General features: G+C 45.4%; 1 protein-coding gene across 10 annotated transcripts in view; it reads right to left on the reverse strand.

Moving 5' to 3' along the window:
- Positions 1-18658, reverse strand: part of usp9 (ubiquitin specific peptidase 9) — a 42213-nt gene that overhangs the window by 12813 nt on the left and 10742 nt on the right. For 3 of the 10 annotated variants that reach the window (XM_036139045.1, XM_036139041.1, XM_036139040.1), the window contains exons 6-37: positions 18002-18220; positions 16591-16706; positions 16251-16502; positions 16007-16142; positions 15756-15908; positions 15273-15377; positions 14888-15094; positions 14666-14802; positions 13978-14016; positions 12505-12638; positions 12324-12414; positions 11982-12095; positions 11654-11882; positions 10551-10646; positions 10233-10444; positions 9867-10107; positions 9644-9793; positions 9363-9483; positions 9137-9267; positions 7679-7957; positions 7433-7570; positions 7103-7240; positions 6819-6985; positions 5779-5887; positions 5535-5681; positions 5282-5428; positions 4977-5184; positions 4663-4883; positions 3827-4014; positions 3124-3297; positions 2902-3043; positions 2057-2813 (exon numbers count right to left, since the gene is read on the reverse strand). In XM_036139045.1, coding sequence (XP_035994938.1) covers positions 2057-2813; positions 2902-3043; positions 3124-3297; positions 3827-4014; positions 4663-4883; positions 4977-5184; positions 5282-5428; positions 5535-5681; positions 5779-5887; positions 6819-6985; positions 7103-7240; positions 7433-7570; positions 7679-7957; positions 9137-9267; positions 9363-9483; positions 9644-9793; positions 9867-10107; positions 10233-10444; positions 10551-10646; positions 11654-11882; positions 11982-12095; positions 12324-12414; positions 12505-12638; positions 13978-14016; positions 14666-14802; positions 14888-15094; positions 15273-15377; positions 15756-15908; positions 16007-16142; positions 16251-16502; positions 16591-16706; positions 18002-18220 — 5698 coding nt within the window. The remainder of the gene's footprint in view (positions 1-2056; positions 2814-2901; positions 3044-3123; positions 3298-3826; positions 4015-4662; positions 4884-4976; positions 5185-5281; positions 5429-5534; positions 5682-5778; positions 5888-6818; positions 6986-7102; positions 7241-7432; positions 7571-7678; positions 7958-9136; positions 9268-9362; positions 9484-9643; positions 9794-9866; positions 10108-10232; positions 10445-10550; positions 10647-11653; positions 11883-11981; positions 12096-12323; positions 12415-12504; positions 12639-13977; positions 14017-14665; positions 14803-14887; positions 15095-15272; positions 15378-15755; positions 15909-16006; positions 16143-16250; positions 16503-16590; positions 16707-18001; positions 18221-18658) is intronic. The other 7 variants (XM_036139046.1, XM_036139044.1, XM_036139043.1 and 4 more) reach the window with 6 other exon arrangements.

Genomic DNA, 18658 nt, shown 5'->3' on the forward strand with positions numbered 1-18658 from the left:
CTGCATATCAAGTTTGTTGGTATTTTAATGCCGCAGAATAAAACGGCTGTATTCCAACTCAAAGACAGGACTACGCAGGTAATATGGCGTCACGTTCTCATTCCTGAAGTTCCCATTAGAAACCACGAATGGTATTAGGACGACAAATGAAGGGGAACCGCACCAGACTTCTCCCAGTAAACCCGGCATCGAGGTTCGTTTAACAACGGACGCTCGTTCTGTTGCTGCACACAAACATTTCCCTTATTGGCTCAGTAGCAATGACTAAGAACACAGATTTTCCTGCTCAACATCGCTGGGCTCTGGTGTTAAAAATACACTTTGAGGTTTCACAGAAATATTACAAACGCTGCGTAATTCGGAGCATCAAAACCCATTTTTTTTGATCCAGAGTAATGTTGGATATTAAAATAATTCTGGGCTGTAATTTTTTATTTATTTTTTTACACAAAAAGGAGGATGATTGGGGATCCAATCGCTAACAACAGCGGGCTGCTGTGTGCAAGCTGTGAAATCTAAACGAATAGAAACACGATGTGGACTTAATCGGCGTTTCAACGATCAAAGAAGCTCTCAGGGGGAAGACTGATGAACATGAGGAGAGACGCGCTTCAGGGAACCAACATAGAACAAAGTAACGACGTTTAGCTGCCGTTCAAGCAGCAGCCAGATTCTTATACATAGTTTAAATGTTAAAATCAGTTCTTTACTTCATTTCAACCCTATAAAGAGGTATTTAGCCCTTACGTAATTCTCTTCCCACAGGCTAATGTTTAAGATCAAACCACTCTTAATGTCAGACACGCATATAACCCGATTCAATGCGAAAATGTAGTTTAGAAACAATTTCATTTGTTTTAAAGGCTTTAGGAGTCCATTAAAGCACAACGAGCGCCATTATCCACAAATGAAAAAAAAAAAAAAAAAAAAACTAAAAAACAGCGGTTAGCGTTTCCCAGAAGCGGCTCTGCAATTAAAACGAGTCCAAGAGCGCGTCGACGACTCGTCCTGACCGACGTCTAAAGCCTCGCTCGTCTCAGTCAAGGTCCGGTTTTTGTGATCCTACGAGAAGAGACCGGCCAGAGAGACCATCTATGGGAGGGCGGCGCGCTGAAAACAACCGCAGGAGCAGAAACCCTGCCGTCTAAAATAAAAACCCTGATGAGCTCGACCAATGATTAGGTTTAGCAGTAGGGCTTAACGATTTTGGCAAATATTCTAATTGCGATTTTTTTTCTTAATATTGCAATTTAATGCGATTTTTTTCCAGTTTAATTTATCATGTGTTTTAAAATATATACAAACAACAAATCATTTTGTTTCCTCGCTGTGCAGATTAGTTGCTAAAAGACCCGCAGCATCTAAACTCAGAGCAGAAATGATTGCGTTCTGCCTACAATATATTTCAACCAAAATTGCAATTTTGACTTTTCTCTGCGTTAACCACAAGCAACAAAAATGGCGTCTAAATAAAGACATTTGTAAACAAGGACTATTTAAAAACAAGAATGCTTAATATTTCTATTGATCAAAATATTATTCAAGAGAACAGCTTTTAGTTGATTTGGACATCAATCCTTGTTGAACATAAAGTCCAACCAACAAGCAAGTCTATGTATTAAACTGATTGACCTGTACTTAATGCTATGTATGATTATATAAACTCTAAAACACGTAATAAATTAGATTATCTCACTGCTGCAACTGTCTTCCCTTCCATGTGGAGGCAAACCCACTTTAAACATTTTACCAACACCTAATGGGCATGGCTAATTCCCTAATTGTTACATAGCCAAAAATTGTAGACTCTGCGATTTGGAAATTGCGTTTTTTTAAATCGCGATTATATTGAAAATGCGATTAATTGTTCAGCCCTATTTAGCAGGGCAGCTTTCATCCCCTCAATGCGTAAAAAACAACGCATTCGCTCAGACTGAAGGTTGTGTGACGATCTGAAACATGGAAGTGTGACAGAACGAACCCTCTATGACGCACGTTTGCAGCCCGTTCTGCGTTTTACCCGCACAGATTAAATGAACAATGAAAAGATTCCTACCTGGAGGAGGGTTTAAATAGACACTGTTACAGGTCAGAAGTTTCTTAATGAACTGGAAATATTCCAGGCTGTATTGCATTCGGTTGTGCATGAACTGGACGTTCTGCTTGCGCACGCTGCACTCGATGACGCCGGGCATCTTGACCTGATGCGGGCCGGTGGGCGACAGGCTCAGCTCCGAGATGTACTTCACCAGTTCACTGTCCTTGTCCAGCGAGTCCATGCGCTCGTAGAAGAGGATGTACGCGTTCCACCACCGCTTCTGCCTCCGGTAAGACATCCTCTTCATCATGTGGTCAAACACCTCCCCCATGTACTCGCCCCCGAAGCACTGGTTCTTCATCTCCTCCTCGTCGTCCATCTTGCACTCCGTCACGTCGCCGTCGTCGAACTTGTACCAGCGGTTCTTCTCGCCGTCGCCGCCGTTGCGCTGGATGATGTAGGAGTAGTAGTGTCCGCCGCTCGCCTGGCCCGAGTGAACCAGCACCCCCACCAGGCGGTACTTGGAGCTGCCGGGCGGCGTGGCCTCCGAGGGCTCGTTCTGCTGGATCACCTGGTTCTCCGGGTTGACGTCGTCGCCCTCCAGCTTGGCCACGCCCGCCACCGTGTACGGCTCCATGTCCAGCTCCCGCGGGAACTCGAAGTAGTCGTTGAACTTGATGGCGCACTCCCGCTCCCAGTCGTAGTCGAAGCGCTTCAGCTGGATGGCCAGGACCGGCGGCAGCTTCTTGATCAGCAGGCGCTTCACGGTGTCCACCTGGTGGCCGGAGCAATTCAGACTCGTCAACTCGGGCGGTTTCTACCTTTTAGACAAAATCATTTCTAAAGGGACTATTCCGCCTTACCTTCTTATTGCATTTCTCACAGTGGTAGGCGTTGGCTCCTTCAAGCAGATCTCCTTTAACGTATTGCTCCATTGAGTCCAGCAGGTTCTGGTGGTTTCTGATGTCCACGTTCAACGTCGTAAATGACTCCTCGCACTCATACCTGGACGCAGAAACGAATATCAGCTTCCGGACCCTCTGCGTCATCCAATGGGACCGAGTCCCTTGCAAACCTGGGCTCACCTATGGGGACAGCCCTGACAGATCTTCTGGTCGGCAAAGGACCCGCCCAGCACCTTGCTGAGCATCGGAGGGTGACCCAGAGCCTTCAGCGCTTCGTCCAGACTGTCCACCAAAGAGTTGAAGAACTCCAAAGCGTCGTGCTGTTCCCTCAGATTAACCGGCTCCCCCCATAACCTACAAAAAAAAAAGAAATCAACAGAAGGTGTTAGTTAAGGGTTTATTCAACATTTGCGTCATTCTTGGCCAGACTAAGCCACAGTGGTTGCTTTGTGCAGCGGCTGCCTCGAGATAAGACGCGCACTTCCTGTTTGAAAAAGTCCAGCACACTGTTGCTAAAATCTGTCGTTATTCAACAACTAGTAGCAGAACAAGTATTTAACAACTAAATAAACCTCGAAATAAAAAGTTTGCTCTCACAACATCTATTTATCTCCGCTTTTAAAAAGTCTATCAATTATCTTAGGGTTATTATTTCCTCTGCGTTTAAATAAAACAGTAGATATGCTTGTTAAACATGACTCTACCTCGCTTCTCCTCTCGCTAAGGGAATGAGCACGACTGATGGAAACACTAGAAGTTCACGCCTTATTATTCTTACCAATCAGTCTGGCTTTAATCAAAAAAAATTTAATAATTTGTCAAAAGGAGGAAAGGTGCGCTCCATCAAAGTCTAAAAAAAGGCTCTTTTTTTTTTTTTTAATACCTGAACTGTTTCCAGAAGCCTCTTGGGACGTAGTACTGCAGTCTGGATGCAGCCAGGTGGCCAAAGATGACCTGCAGGTGGCGCAGCACTCCAATGTTGTATTCCTTCCTGTCCTCTGACTTACTGGAGGGTTTGTCATCGAACTGGTGGTGGTAGCTGAAGACTTCGTCACGAGGGTCAACATTACTCTGTGTGGGGGGGGGGGGGAAGTGTAAAACAGGCAGGACGTGTCACAAGTGTTGATCTCGGACAAGTTCAAAGAAGAGCTTTTTAGAAACTCCGGCGCCGATGACGCCGTTTTTCCACATGATTTAACTCGAACTGAGATTAGCTCACTGTTCTGTATATACCAGCGACTGCTCTATAAAACGCTGAATTTCAGGATCCGTTTGAGTTTAAAAAAAGGGTTGTGACATTTCGCCCGTGTGCGAGGGTGTTAAGCTGTGACACGTGTCTCATCAGAGACTACCTGCTACTAAAAATGCACGCCTCTCTGCTCGCTTTAAAACTGATTCATGCCTCATTCCACAACCATCAGTGCATACAGACCATTCTAAGATGAGCCTGATGGCTCTTTTGTTTACAGGCAGAAATAAACCTGCAACTTAATGCAGTACGTCACTTCCAACTGTGATCTAACCATCGCACACGAAGGTGCAGCCAAAACAACAAAGACGTTTGTGCGCCTATTGTGTCAGCTGAAATCTTTGAACGTATTGTAATTTTCAAAAAAAAACTTCAAATTATCATCATAAAGGATCTCCTTAAGCGATTAATGACTCGTATTTGACAGGAATCATCAGACCCGGAGCTCAGCCGTCCCAGACCTCTAATACCTCGTTCTCCTGCTTCTCGTCGCCGGACATGTCGTCGTCCACGTCGGTGCCCGTGCCCTCGATCGCCAGGATGCCGTTGCGGATCGGCGGGATCATGTAAAGCTGCTGGATGACAGAGTTCATATAGCAAGTGGCACCGGCGTTCTTCAGACCCACGAAGCCTTTGTTGGGCCGCGGCCCGACGGGAGGCAAGTACTCCCACTCCGTCAGCGTCTCGCAGCCTGAGAGTAGAGGGACGGGAAAAACGACGTGAATCCCGCGCTCACGTCTCCCTTTATTTAAAAAAAAAAACCGCCAGTGAAATGTCTCCCTACCCAGATAGTACATGTCAGTCAGAGTGTCGGCTATCTGCTTCAGGTTGCGGACGCAGCCGACGGCCAGCGCCACCAGGAGCTCGAAGCCGGCGTTGATGGATGCGGGCGTGCTGCACACAGGGATGGCCTGCTCTGTGGGGAACTCCCCACTCTTCATGTACTGCAGGTAAACATTAGACGCTGGGAAGATGAAGTCATCAATCAGCTCCTAAATAAAAAGAGAGCAAGAAATATAAACAATGAGGAAAAAAAAAAAAAAAAAATCTATTTAAAATCTTCCCCCTAGGGTGGGCTCCATGCCGTACCTTAATGAGATTGGCTCCTCCCTTCTCACAGCCAATGTAATATTTCTTTTCAGGCGTTTGGAAAGCCAGAAGCTCTTTGGTGACACCGAGGTGACCCTCCAGGATGGTGTCCTCCACGCCAGTCTCTCCCGTCCTCTTAACCTCATCCTAATGGGACGAAACGTCCGATTAAGTCTGCAGCGAACTAAAGACACCGAAGCCGCGGGTTTTCGAGAGAGACAGAAAAAGCCGGGCGGAGAGATCCGGAGCGTACCCGGATCCGTTTGAGCCAGTCGATCTCGTTGTTGAGCAGCACCTCGGCGTTGGGCAGGTTGATGTTACTGTTGTAGGCGTAGTTCAGCAGATGCCGGAGCAAAGTGAAGTAGTCCCCCGCGTGCTTGGCTCGCTCTTTGGCTGTGCTCTGGACACACGCGTGGCGAGGAGACGTTAGGGCGACTGGACCCCGGCGGGGGGAGGTCAGACGAATGTTGGGACATAAAAAAAATAATAACACTTACCCCGAGCACCGTGAAGAGGAGGGTGATGAAGAAAAGAAGAGGCCGATGGCCCATGCAGCACCGAGTTGCCATCAGGAAAAACTGCTCTTGGGCCATCTGACGCACAGACCTGTTCATGGGAGAGTTAAACATCATCGTGACAATATGCAAGGGATAAAACAGGGATTTCCTCCCCAACTAGTTCCAAGTGTCACCGCACCATGAACAAAACCATTAAATCCGTTATATACACGTTGCAACTGATATAAAACTGGAAACGAACGTAATAAACACAGGGTTCCCACACCTTGGTGAACATCAAATTCAAGGACCTTTCAAGGACTTTCCAGGACAAATTTCCACAAATTCAAGGACCACACGTGGCGGCATTTACCTACTGTGACCGCTGAATAGGTTATCATATTTTAATACAATGCAAATTCAATAAAAGACTAAACGGCATAGAAGTTGTTGATTCAGAAGCAATGCAAGAAAGTGGACTTAATTTATAGCCTACATTGATATTGATCATATTCATAGCCTACATTTATATCCACAGTACATGGCTATGCCATACTACATTACATATAAGATGTACATTAGTCTACCGTTTCATGGAAATTTATGGAAAAAAGTGCAGCATTGAGATGTTCAGAATTATATCAATTTGTTTCACTTACTTTCATCTTTGATTAAGCTAGTTTTTGACTTTGACTCTGAAAAGTCGCTAAATACAGCGACAAAGTTGCTGAGTTGGCAACACTGCGTGAATGTAACCTATTGGACGCACGTAGGCCTAAACCGTAGCCTAGCAACTAACGAAGAAGAGCGAACGTACTTTTGCAAATTAAAAGTCTGCGAAATCAACATAATTTTAAAAGATCGTGTGGCAGTAAAATAATGACACGAGTCGTCATCTGTGTGAACTTTCAACCCCACAAAAAAAAAAAAAAAAATCAAGAACTTTCAAGGGCCTTGAATTTATTTTTTCAGATTCACAAACTTTCAAGGATTTCAAGGACCCGTGGGAACCCTGTAAATAAAGTGAACCGGGTGCTTACTTGCTGTGGCAGTGCAGCAACAGGTCTATGATGAAGGTCTGCCAGGCCTTCTCCTTGCTGAGCGTGTCCAGAGCCGTGGGCATGAGGGCAAAACACAGAGTCATCACTTCCAGAGCCTCGCAGCACACCTGCTCGTCCTCGCCATCCGGCTCCTTGGCCGCGTTCGTCTGTCAGAAAAATAACAGATGTCCACGTTTAACCTCTCGGCAGTCCCTCCTGATGCCGCTCACTTTCTTTCACCGTTTAAACGCCCCCCCCCCCCCCCCATCGTGAAAGCCGTTTACCTTTTCGTATATTTTGCTGATTTCCTCGTTGTTGCTGAAGACCAGCTGCACCGTCCCGCAGCCCGATGCCCACACGATCTTCTGCACTGCTCGGATCACACAAATGTCTGGGATGTACTTCGATGCCTGGAAGAAATTCTGATGAAAAATACAGTTCCATTGAACCTATTATTAATCGTGCTTTTTATAGCCTACTGTCTACAAGCAGTCGCTGCGCGAAAAGGTTTACACCGCATTTGAGGACTTCGTAAATGCACCGCACATAAAAGCTTGCAGAACGCATTCTGACCCTAGATAAGAAAAAGGAAATAAAAAGGGCAGTATATGTACCGTGTCTTTTACCTCGTCGGATATCTGCTGGGCCAGGCGGATGGCTACATTGCGCAACATACATTCTGAGGCAGGGTTGGGAATGTTCTGCAGGGCGCTCTGAAGAACCAGCGCCTGGTCGTGGGTAGCCTGATTTATCTGCGCACCGAAAAGCAGAAACAGACGCGTTAAAAACTGCAGCCGGTTAACCATCCGGGAACCAGCCGGACCGGTTCGTCTCTACAAAAAGAGAAAGCGAGGCCTAACCGGTGAGACGGGAATATTTCCGTCGGCGTTGGGCTGGCAGGCCTCGGCTACGGCCTTCACGTGGCCGAAGCCCACCGCGGTCAGGAGAAGCTTGGCGATCTTCAGGGCGTTGAGGTAAGCGCCTCTGCGGGTCTCCATGTCGGCGGACGGCAGGAAGTTGTTTCTGGTGAGCATGCTCAGCACCAGCGGCAGGCCGCCGCTCTTCAGGAAGTTGTACTGGAAGTCGCTGGCGTCCTCGCCCAGGGTGGCGCTGGCTGGCATCAGCAGAGCGTACACGACCTGCAACGAGAGCGGGCAGGGGACCTTAGCCGCTGTCGCCTGAATCAGACGCCGAGTCACACTTCTGTATTTATAGAAATAAAAAAATATTTTAAAATAACTGCGGTTTTGGACGCACTCCACTGCAGCATGAGCCGGCCACAGTAAAAAAAAAAAAACAGAGCCGTAACCCCTGGGGTGCAGATTTGTGGTAACTTAGATGAGTCAGCAGGTTTTTGGCTATTCGTGAACGCGCAACACCTAAGCAGGAGCGGGTCGCAGTGAGATCAACTATCTTCAGTGTAGAAGTTGTTACTGAGGGAAGAACCTCAAAGCTCGCCATTTTCAGGGTCAGTGACGTCAGATGAAATTCAGAGATCGAGGTTTTGATCTCGCGTTTGATCGTTCCGAGCTTTTATTTTAACTTCCGTCTGCCGTGAAGCTCTTTTGATCCAGAGAAGTTGGCAGTATTGTGGAAATCTCACAGGTCAGGTAAGGATTTACATCTTAAGGGAATCCACACAGACTGCCATTCACAGTTAATAAAACTACCTGTGCTAATTGCTGAACGTTAGAACCCCAAGACGTTTTAACCTTTGAGATCTGTAATGGTTAAGACTTTTAGCAACACTCTTCTGTAAAGAAGAAATTATCTCTCCTTCTCTTGAAGGAAACATATTGACCGTGGCTCTTATAGAACAGACAAACCTCAACAAACAAGCAAACAGACACTAATGCACAATCTAAATGAGCTGTAAATGGTAAAAACATGTAAAAAGTTAAGTGCTCGTTACAACGTGACAATTGAATTATAGGGGTCTGTTTAGTAAAATGGTAGAAATATGACATGGGCTGAAACTAATGATTATTTTTGGTAACTGAATAATCTGTTGACTATTTTTACAATTAATTAATTAATAATCTAACAACAAAACGTACTCAACGGTTTAGCAGAATTTGAACTAGTTGAAAGTAAAGCTGCCACTTGAGCAGCTCTGAATGGAGCATTTTTACAGACAAAAGGTTTTTCATTTGTACAATTTTGACTTAATTACTGCTCTAAGTTGGTTGTTCTTTCAGGAAATAGTGTGTTCTAGACTCCAGTTATCGATTGTGCAATTACTAAATTAGTTTATTTCCTAACCTACCGATTGCTTCGCTATTCGATATTGTTTCACCTAAATGTACCCTGAGCCTCACCTCAATGAGGTAGAGCACTTGTGAAGGCGAGGGGCCAAAGAAGCGGGAGTCCAGCGAAGGACTCAGACTGTTCTCTCCCAGCTTGGCGTGGTCCAGACACACAGCTCTGAGATTCTCCACTGTGGTGTTATCTGAGCGCACAAAAGGAAGAAGAAAACCGGCGACTGAACACTGTGCTTGCTTTATTTACCAACACATAAAGACGCAGAAACAACACAATATTTACCTGGAGGCATGAGCTTCATCAGAACTCGAGCTCCATCTCGAAGCTGAGGCATGTTGAGGTTGCAGCCGAGGTCAGCCACTTGCCACAGGAAGGAGATGTAGCGCGGATGTAGCGACATAATCTGCAAATCGGCACAGAGGGGTGTGATTCTTGCTCATAATGTAAACGCATCGTGTTGCAACATTTCAGTTTTGGAGGAGAAAACTACTAAAGTTTCCATTTGATGGCCTTATGGCGGTCCTGTTTGAACATTTGATACAAAGTCTGTGCTGTTAACTCACCACACCAGGGAGACAGCTCTCCACCTCGGGGTTGGGCCCATCGCTGTAGTGGGTCCCGTGGTTCCCGGGGGAGCCGGTGGACGAGTCGGACGAGCTGTCTGGGCTGGAGGGCATGTTGGCACTCACCTGCGTCAGCTTGGCCGTGATCAGCTGCGGGAAGCAATGAAAGGCGGGTTTAGTCAACGGTTAGAGGAGTTCCTGAGCTCCGGATACACACACTCACCGTTTTGTCCTTCAAGTTCAGCTGCCCAATCAGCTTCCTGTCGTCGGCGGGATCGACGACCTCCCCGCCAATGAACAGCTCGATCTTGGTGTGCGCGGCGTTAGCCTTTATTCTGTTCAGGATTCCCCGCCGGACCGAGCCAATGGTGTCGTTGGTGTGAGACCAGATGTCTAGATCGTCCACCTGACGGCCTTGGTTCGGGAAACGGACGATGAGTGTGATGTGCTTGCCCCGGAAAGCTCTGCACGACAATGGGAGACCAATATATTGAGCCTTTTAAAAATTACAACAAAAAGCTGAAAATAAAATAAATTGTCTCCACTTTTCACTCAACGGAGCTGGAAGTAGAATATCGCCTTGTTGTACCTTGACATGGGCAGTATAGTCCTCTCCTCATGGTAGTCGCTGTCGCACTCGTTAATGTACTCCTTAAGCACAGTGAGAACTCGCACCATGCGGATGGCCTCCTGCCGGGCACAGTTGATGCTGTCTTTGTCTCCATCCAACACGCAGAGGGTGTCATAGGACGCCTTCAGACGGTCAAAACAGGACTGGATGAAATCTTCGTGAATCTCAACCTGCAGGGGGGGAAGGCAACGGAGGAAATAAATACCCGACTACCAAACAGGATGCGCTCTGACGGTTTCTATAAAACACGCAGTAAGAGGAAGCGGTCCCGGGTACCTGGTTGACTTGCAGTTTTGGTCCCAGATTGGTGTAGATCTCTTTCAGCAGGTCTATGGCTCGGTTCGCGATGTCGTCGCTTCCTTGAATCACCACCTGGACGAGAGGAGAGAATGAGGAAACGGCATGCTGTCGAAATTAGGAACGGCAGGCCCCGGTTAACGCATCTATTGTATGAAATAAGTACTTCAAGGTCTAACCGGCATAAAGATTTAATGGCACAAATAGTATTACTAAATATAACAATAATTCTGGCTGACAGAGCAACTCAGTCTCCGTCAGCGTTGTTATCTGTTGAAATAAGATATTATGACTGCTCTACGTTGACACCCTGTATCCAAGTTATAGACTCCACAACGAACTGATAAGACTAACTTTGCATCTGCTTTGTAGCGTCCGCTTGCCAATACACAAAAGAGCTGAAATATATATATTTTTTTACGATTGAGTAAAAAAAAATGTCTAATTTTTAAACCATCGCTTTTTTGGTGTATTAGGAGCACCACTGATTGAGATAAATCATGAAAACGACAATATATTGACCAGCCAAACCTGAACTCAAAGACTGTCCACGACTACAGATAAAAACCCAGTTTATAAGCTGGTCTGCTCAGACATTTTCAGCAAATCTGGTCTTTTTATGTCTTCGTGAAACCGTTATCGGAAGCCGTCTTGTGAGATGTACATTTTCTTACACCTCTGCTCGGTGGCAAAAAAAAAAAATAAACCGTGACAGACGGGATTCCAACAACCGAGCGCTGTGAGAAAACACTGCAGCCTCTGCTGAAGGGCCGTACACCAATCTGGATTACCTTCAGTCAGCTCTTTCTGACAGGAGGTATCTGCCCTTTTTTTAAACAAAAATCTTCCCTCCATCATGTGAATCCAACTTTTTTCCATTCATGCAACAGCAAACCTCGAGTTCCTCAGCTAATGAGGCGGCTACGGTGCTTTCAAACTCAGCTCATAATCCACTACACTGAAACCATTCTGCAGGCAGCTGTAGGCAAGAGAGCCGAGCATCGACACCGGTCAGATCCGTCAGTCTTGGACTTCCTATGCTAGAGAGAAAAACGAATGCAGAAGCATTCATCTCTCCTCACCCTCCACAGGTAGTCCAAGCCGATCAGCTCCAGGTCGTCCATCATGTAGGCCCGGCGCTTCGCCACCAGCTTGCCCTCCCTGCAGTTGACCGCCTTGAAGAACCTCTCAAAGCACTTCATGCCGTTCTCCGTCAGCAGGGACGGGTCCAGCTGCAGCACGTTGTTCTCGAAGAAGTCCTTGTTGATGTCCGGGTCCAGGTCTGGCTCGTCCCCCATCAGCTTTGAGTACCTGTTGAACGCAAGGTAAATGACGGCGTTCAGAGAAGAAGAAAAAAAAAACGTTGGAGGAGAGGCGAAGGTAGCGAAAGAGACGTGAGTGGATGCTTACCATTTGAAGCAGGCCTCGCGGTCACACAGAAACACGGCGTTCTCGGCCAGACACTTCCAGATCTGCTTAGCCTGAGGAGCGCACAGCCACAGCTGGCCGTCTTTTAACAGGAACCTGGAAATGAGACGCAAAAATCAACATTGGACCCCGTTTTTCACCTGACAAAAAGTTCTTGAATAGACGCAAAAGCAAGCCGGTCAATTTCGTAACAAAACCTTCGGCAACCTATTACGACTAACCAAGGTTACAAGCAGCGATCTGAATGCACTTTCAGTTCATCTACGCTCTCGTCTTTTTAGTGGCTAATTTAAAATGGCTGGTGAGACGAGGGACGGGACGAACCTCAGGAAGTTGAGTCGCTCCTGTACTTCTTGGACGTGACTGTAGCGACTTCCCGGTCTGACTGTTTGAGGGTCAAACTCTGCTTGCTCTTCTGAGGAAGAAAAAAAACACACATACAACTAATCAGACTGCAGACTCTTTCAGATGCATTCCCTAAATAACAGGAGAGATGTCTGACTACCTTTGGACAGCTGCCTCATGGTCTCCATGTAGGCAGAGAGGTTCTCGGCCACCAGGGTGACCAGCGCGTGGTTGTGCTGCAGCTGGTTGATCAGGTCGTGGCGGTAAAACACGTGAGGGCTTCTCTGCGTTTGGCTGAAAGACAACAGGAAGAGAGGAGGAGGAGGATGTGTAGATCGCAGAGATAAATAACAGGAGAGAAGGCCGGAAAACACGAGAGAGGGAGAGAGATACAGACGGTAGAGCTGAGTTTTAACGTAACCTGATTAATAAAAAGACGCCGTACCTTGATCTCTCATTTGGTACAGCGCCTGATAAACAGAGAGTAACTTCTGGGAGATCTTTGCGAACATTGGCGTGTTTAACCAGCAGAGACGTCGTATCGGTACAGGACATTTCGTGCCTCATCTCCTCTACTAAGCTTCATGAAATGAGCCTTTAATTCAGGCAGCTCTTTAAAAAAAAAAAAAATCTATTTACGAACTAAATATGAAAAAGGATTTTAAAAACTTTTAAATCATACTTTAACTGACCCATCTGTTTTTGCAGTTTTCGTGCATTCACACCAGGGGGTGAAAACACGGATCAGAGGCATGAAATCTCCCCGATACGTGGCGCTGAATGATTTGAAGTGAAAGGAACTGGCTGAAGGAATAGCAGGGCTTCATCTCAAACCACTTTTTGACGCAGATCAGACAAACTGTGGCGAACTCTCTGGATGAGCGACGGCTCGAGTTTGATCGCGGCTAAACTTTGCTCCAATGCTTGCTGCCAGGTGACCTAAAGCACACGTGCACTGGTTTAAACCCGACCGCATCGCGCTTGAAATCCCATTTTTAATGCAAACAAGCCGCATGTCGTCAAACCTGGCTCTTTTTGATACTTGACTTGATGCCTTTTAAACAGAACTTGATATTAAATAAAATAAAATCAAAGCACTGGTTGTTTTAAAAGCGCCAACACATCCACACCTCCACAGCGAAATGCCGGACTGCTGCATGTCAAGAGAAAGCACTCAAAGAATGCACCTTATCCTCACCGACAACTTTAAAGAAGCTGAGGCATGTAAGTGAAAAAAAATGTTTCTTATCTTAAGTTATGAATGAAAACATAACTTATACAAATAAACTGAAAAGGCAAAAGCTTTTATAAAAATCCCATTTTTTTTTCTTTTTATGATTAATATTGATCTTTCCGCCCGATTTAAACCCATTTAGGGTCCCTCCTTCAAATCTGCAACATGTGTCCGATGCGTTCGCTCTCGTTAGCCTGGACGGCGCATCCGACGCGAAGGTGTGGACGCGTCGACAGTCGTTTGAGATGAAGCCCGGAGAAGAACCGCTTAAGCCGATTTGTGGCAGAGTTTCGCATCTCATGTAGTTTACACTGTAAAAAAAACACGTCGAAGAGAAAGTGAGGCTTGACGTAACAACAGAAACAGGAAGAAACCCTGGAATTGGCTTTAAAGACTTACCTCGCTAAGCTCGTTTGTATGTTAATTGGCATTTTCTTTCTGGAAAAACAACAGGCATGTCTGCTACATATTTTCTACAGTGACTAAAAATAGTACTTCAGTACTACAAAAAACAATTAGACTGGTATTACATGATTAGCCGAAGTCCACCTTTAAGACGATGAGGTCTTAATAATGGACCAGCGCTGCTCAAAATAAGCGTCAGCAACATGGCTGAATGACAGAAAGCTTCGATTTCTGCTTAATGCGACAGATGAGCACAAACGTAAAGAATAAAACTGAGGGCTAGAAAAAATAAAAAAAAAATACAGAAAAACGTGCAGGAATAAAGATTTGCTTCAACACTTTGTAATGGGCTACTATTAAAAAGATCATGATAGAGGAATTTGTTTTTTCTCAAAGATTTTTAGCAGGACAATAAAAAAAAAACTTGTGTGGCGCGGCATTATTTATAAACGGTGAAGTAAATTACAGTCAGAAGCTTTGACTTAATCATTTGGAGCCGCTTTTAGCAGAAACACGTACAACACCGACTCAGCAATCTTACACAAGTGATTTAAAAAACACCAATAATTAGTTTTTTCCTCTTTTTTTTGTGTAAACTGACACGTTTCACCGCCTTTCAGTACCAAAACAAGACCTTCTGCTCGGTGACGTGATGAAGCTAGTGATCTACTTTGAATTGTACCTGAGGTTTTGAGGAGCTTCTCCAAAGAGGCTACAGATTTCCCTGATCTGCTTCAAGGCAGGGATGACCCACTTGTCGTTGGTGCGAAGCTCTTCTATGAAGCGGTCGATCCACTGGATCTTCTGCGTGTCTCGGTCCTGTCGGTGAAAAGAGAACGCGCTCCGTACTCGGCGCATGTGCGTCTATTTGTGGCGCTCACCTCAGCAGCGAACGGTGGGTTACCTGGGAGCAGCTGTAGTCCAGGATCTTGATGTGAGCGCTCAGAGCCTGGTCCATGATGTCTACAGGCACGTCGTCGCTGTGCGCCAGGTTCCACAGCAGGTTGAGGACCTTGTGGGCCATCACGCCGTCCTTGTCGTCCTCGGCCAGGCGGCGGATCAGCTCCAGCAGCTTCTCGCGCTGCTTCTTGCTGGCGTTGGTCCAGCTTGCCTACAAAAAAAAAAAAAAAAAAAAAAAAAAAAAAAAAAAAAAAAAAAAAAAGAGAAGAAGAGAGGAATAGGCGTGTTCAGAGCTGTTATCTGAATTTCTCAGACTGTCGAACGGTAACGTTTAACTTTGACTAAGGCAAAAATAAAAACTCTATCAGGCAGAGAGGTACAACTCTTACCTTGAAGCAGTCGAAAAGATGATCCAGCTGCTCGGGTGAGAAGTCCCACGCCAGCTTGGCCAAAAGATCGTGGACATTCTTCACAATGGCCTCGTGCTTCCCAGCCTGCACATGAACAGAGGCTGTATAGTAAATATTGGAACGGGACCCAGAACCAATCAGAAGAGCGTCTCATCCGCTCCAGTTTATTTGTTGGGCTTTAATAGTGAAGCAGGGGTGTTGGGGAAATAATCCGCTAAATAACCACCTAATTTTTTTAACTGCTAACATTAGCTTGAACTTTAAACGGTGTTTGGTTGCACTTCGCAGTTTATAGTACTCCAAGATTAGGAAAACTTAAAAAAGGATCCAAAAATCAAGCAAAAAACCCTAAAATGAACTGAAATCAATATCTCCGGGACAAAAGTTCACAAAAAAACCTCTAAAAGCAGCTTCAAATGATCTGAAATGTATTAAACTAAACCAGAGTCGGCGACAGAGCACCTGCGCAGCCCAGATGTTGTCCAAGTCCTGCATGGTGAGAGCCTTCTCTTTGATAACGAAGCGAAGGATCTTCTCCAGCTTCTCCACGTACTGGGGCTGATGCAAGCTGTCCCTCAGCACGATGGAAAGGATGTGGTTCTGCTGGATCCATTCCTGATGCAGGAAGAGGGAAATGGACACGAGAGATTAGTTCCACAGGCCATCAGATTTGTGCAATAATTGGCCAGAGATGCAGGGCTCTATAAGCTCACCGCCATGCGCTCTGCAGTCAGCCACTCCTCCTCCTCTGGGTTATGCCGATGAGTGTAGTAGGAGACGCTGGAGATCACCTTGTTTACTTCATTTAGTGCATTCATTTTGCCGTTAAAAGAAGAAATTTGTAATAACCTGTGGAAAGAAACGAAATTCATTTCTTATTTGATCATTTTCTTGCTGCACGATGACGGCAACAAACAGAAAAAAAAAAAAAACTCAGGCCTCAGCGTCGATACTCACCTAAGAATCATTTTTAACCTAAAAATCTCTAAATTCTTCACCGTCTCCTCCTGGCCCGGTACGCGAGAAGCCAGATTCTTCAGAGACTTGATTATCATTGACAGTGCGTCATTTTTGGCTTCATTCTTGGCCTCTTTCTTGAGCTCCTCGTCTGTGAGGTTCTCCAGGAACTGGGGAACCATCTCGATGACCGGAAGGAAGTACTTCTTCACTGTGTGCAACGTGAGGAACTCGTAACACTGGCCGAAAGGCCTGCGACGCACAGGGACAAGCAGGTCAGAACCAAAAACACGCATTTGTGGCGGCTTGCTTCTGGGAACGAGACGAAGGGTTTTCTTACTTGATAAGTGCAGCAATGATCTGGACGTTCAGTGCTTGGCCGCTCATGAAGCGATCGTGCAAAATTTGAAACCCGTTTAACGTGCCGAATTTGTTTACTAAGTCGACCAGCCAGCCCTGCGAACAAAAGACACGCTGTTAATCTTAAATGCTGCTTTATCGACTGTCAGAACTTCTCACTGACAAACTTGATTCAAGATGAAAAACCGAAGCTAATTATTTCACTTACGGCTCCAGCTTCAATCACAATCGCAAAAGAAGCATTTAGAAAACGAAGCTGCAAAGCCTTAAAATAGGATCCTACACTTTTAAAAAAAATAAAACGAATGCTAAACCTCTTGAAAGACTTTTCAATCAACTTTTCAATCTCAGATCTATCCAGACTGCCGGCATCAGCAGCAGAGGCAGAGCTCAGCATAGTGATGGGCTCGCTGCCAGCAGAGGCAGACAGGCGCGCAGTGCTGCAGCACCGTCCACAGTGACCCTGAGCCCACACTAGATTCATCTGCCTTCTCCCTCATGTAGCCAAATTCTTCCACATTGTTACAAGAACCGGTCTAAGATACGGTTTGAAGTGAGAGTGTTGGTTTTATTTACACACAAACATTGTTTTTTGTTTTTTTTTAAATGAAGGCTCTTAGTTGTGCCATTTTATGGCTTAAATTAGGGCTGGGCGATATGGATTAAAAAATAAATCTCGGATTTTATCATTCCAAATTCTGATTAATCGATTTTTTCCTCCTTTTTGTTTCATAAAAAGAAATTATTTTAAAACCTTGCTTTTTATGTCAAGCATTTAATCAGGGAGTTGACCTGAATTCAAAGTGCAACTAAAAACAAGCTGTGAAACATGCTTGTGAAACAAGATGGCAGCCGTGCCATTATAAACAATGAAAATATAACAAAACATTTGCTGCTAGTGGTATTACACATTGAGCTAAGAGCTTCACTGCAGTTGTGAACTTCAAACTAAGTTAAAAAAAAAAGTAAATAAGTATATGAAGTACCTCGTATTATGGTAAAAAAAAAAAGTTTCCACTTAACATTTTGACAATATATTTGCCTAAACATATATTCAGCATCACATGCTGTTCTCTTCATGGAAACCCAATGAGTGTATTGGCAAAATAAAATCCAGATTTTCCAAAAATGAAATCTTAAAGAATTGTAAATTCGAATTAATCGATTAAATTGATTTATCGCCCAGCCCTAGCTTAAATCTTAGACAGTAGTAGTTGACCCCATTACCTATTAGCAGAGGACGACAGCTAAAGTTCATGATTGTATTGAATAAATGTTTATATTTCCTATACCACATTAACAAAACCAAAGCGACGTCTGACCAAACGTGTTGAATGTTAAACCCGGCTCGTCATTTCCACGTTTACTCGCCGGCCGCGGCGGCGTTTCACCTTGGGGGAGCGTGGGTCGGGCGGACGGGCGTACAGCTCGTCGTCCGCCAGCTGGGCTCCGGCGGGGACGGTCTCCGAGGGCCGCGTGCCGTTGTAAATGTGGAACTTGCAGTGGGGGTTGAGGGCCATGGCCAGCAGCTCCAGCAGCGGGAACCAGTCCTGGGAGAGCTTGGCCACACACAGCTCCACCAAGCGGTGCGTGTTATTAATGATGCACCTCTGCCAGACAGAAACGAGGGGAAATACATTAAACATGGCGACAAAAGGGCGTAGCAGGAAAAAAAAGGCTGGACTAGATTTAGCTCCACTGATCATGACATCATTACTGTCATAACTTATGCTCTGATAATCCCGTTGCTAGAAATGACCAAATGAAACCCTTACTTCTTAAATTTCCCCATCATAACATAAGCATGTGTTAATAATCATTTAAAAATGCATTGATTATGACTATTTAACATGTTCAAAGAAACCAGATCTGTGTCCTTAAAATGTTAAGAACTCATCACAGCGTTCCAAACGCCCTTTTAAAAACTTTAGCCACTGAGCTGCAGCTCACGCCACAGGAAGTGTGTTTAAAAAAATAAAAGTGAGAATAGAAAAGGCAGCAGTGGAGATTGACACGTTAATACTAAGGTGTAGAACAGACTAGAATAA

The sequence above is a fragment of the Fundulus heteroclitus genome, chromosome 7 (assembly GCF_011125445.2).
Source record: "Fundulus heteroclitus isolate FHET01 chromosome 7, MU-UCD_Fhet_4.1, whole genome shotgun sequence".
Taxonomy (NCBI): Eukaryota; Metazoa; Chordata; class Actinopteri; order Cyprinodontiformes; family Fundulidae; genus Fundulus; species Fundulus heteroclitus.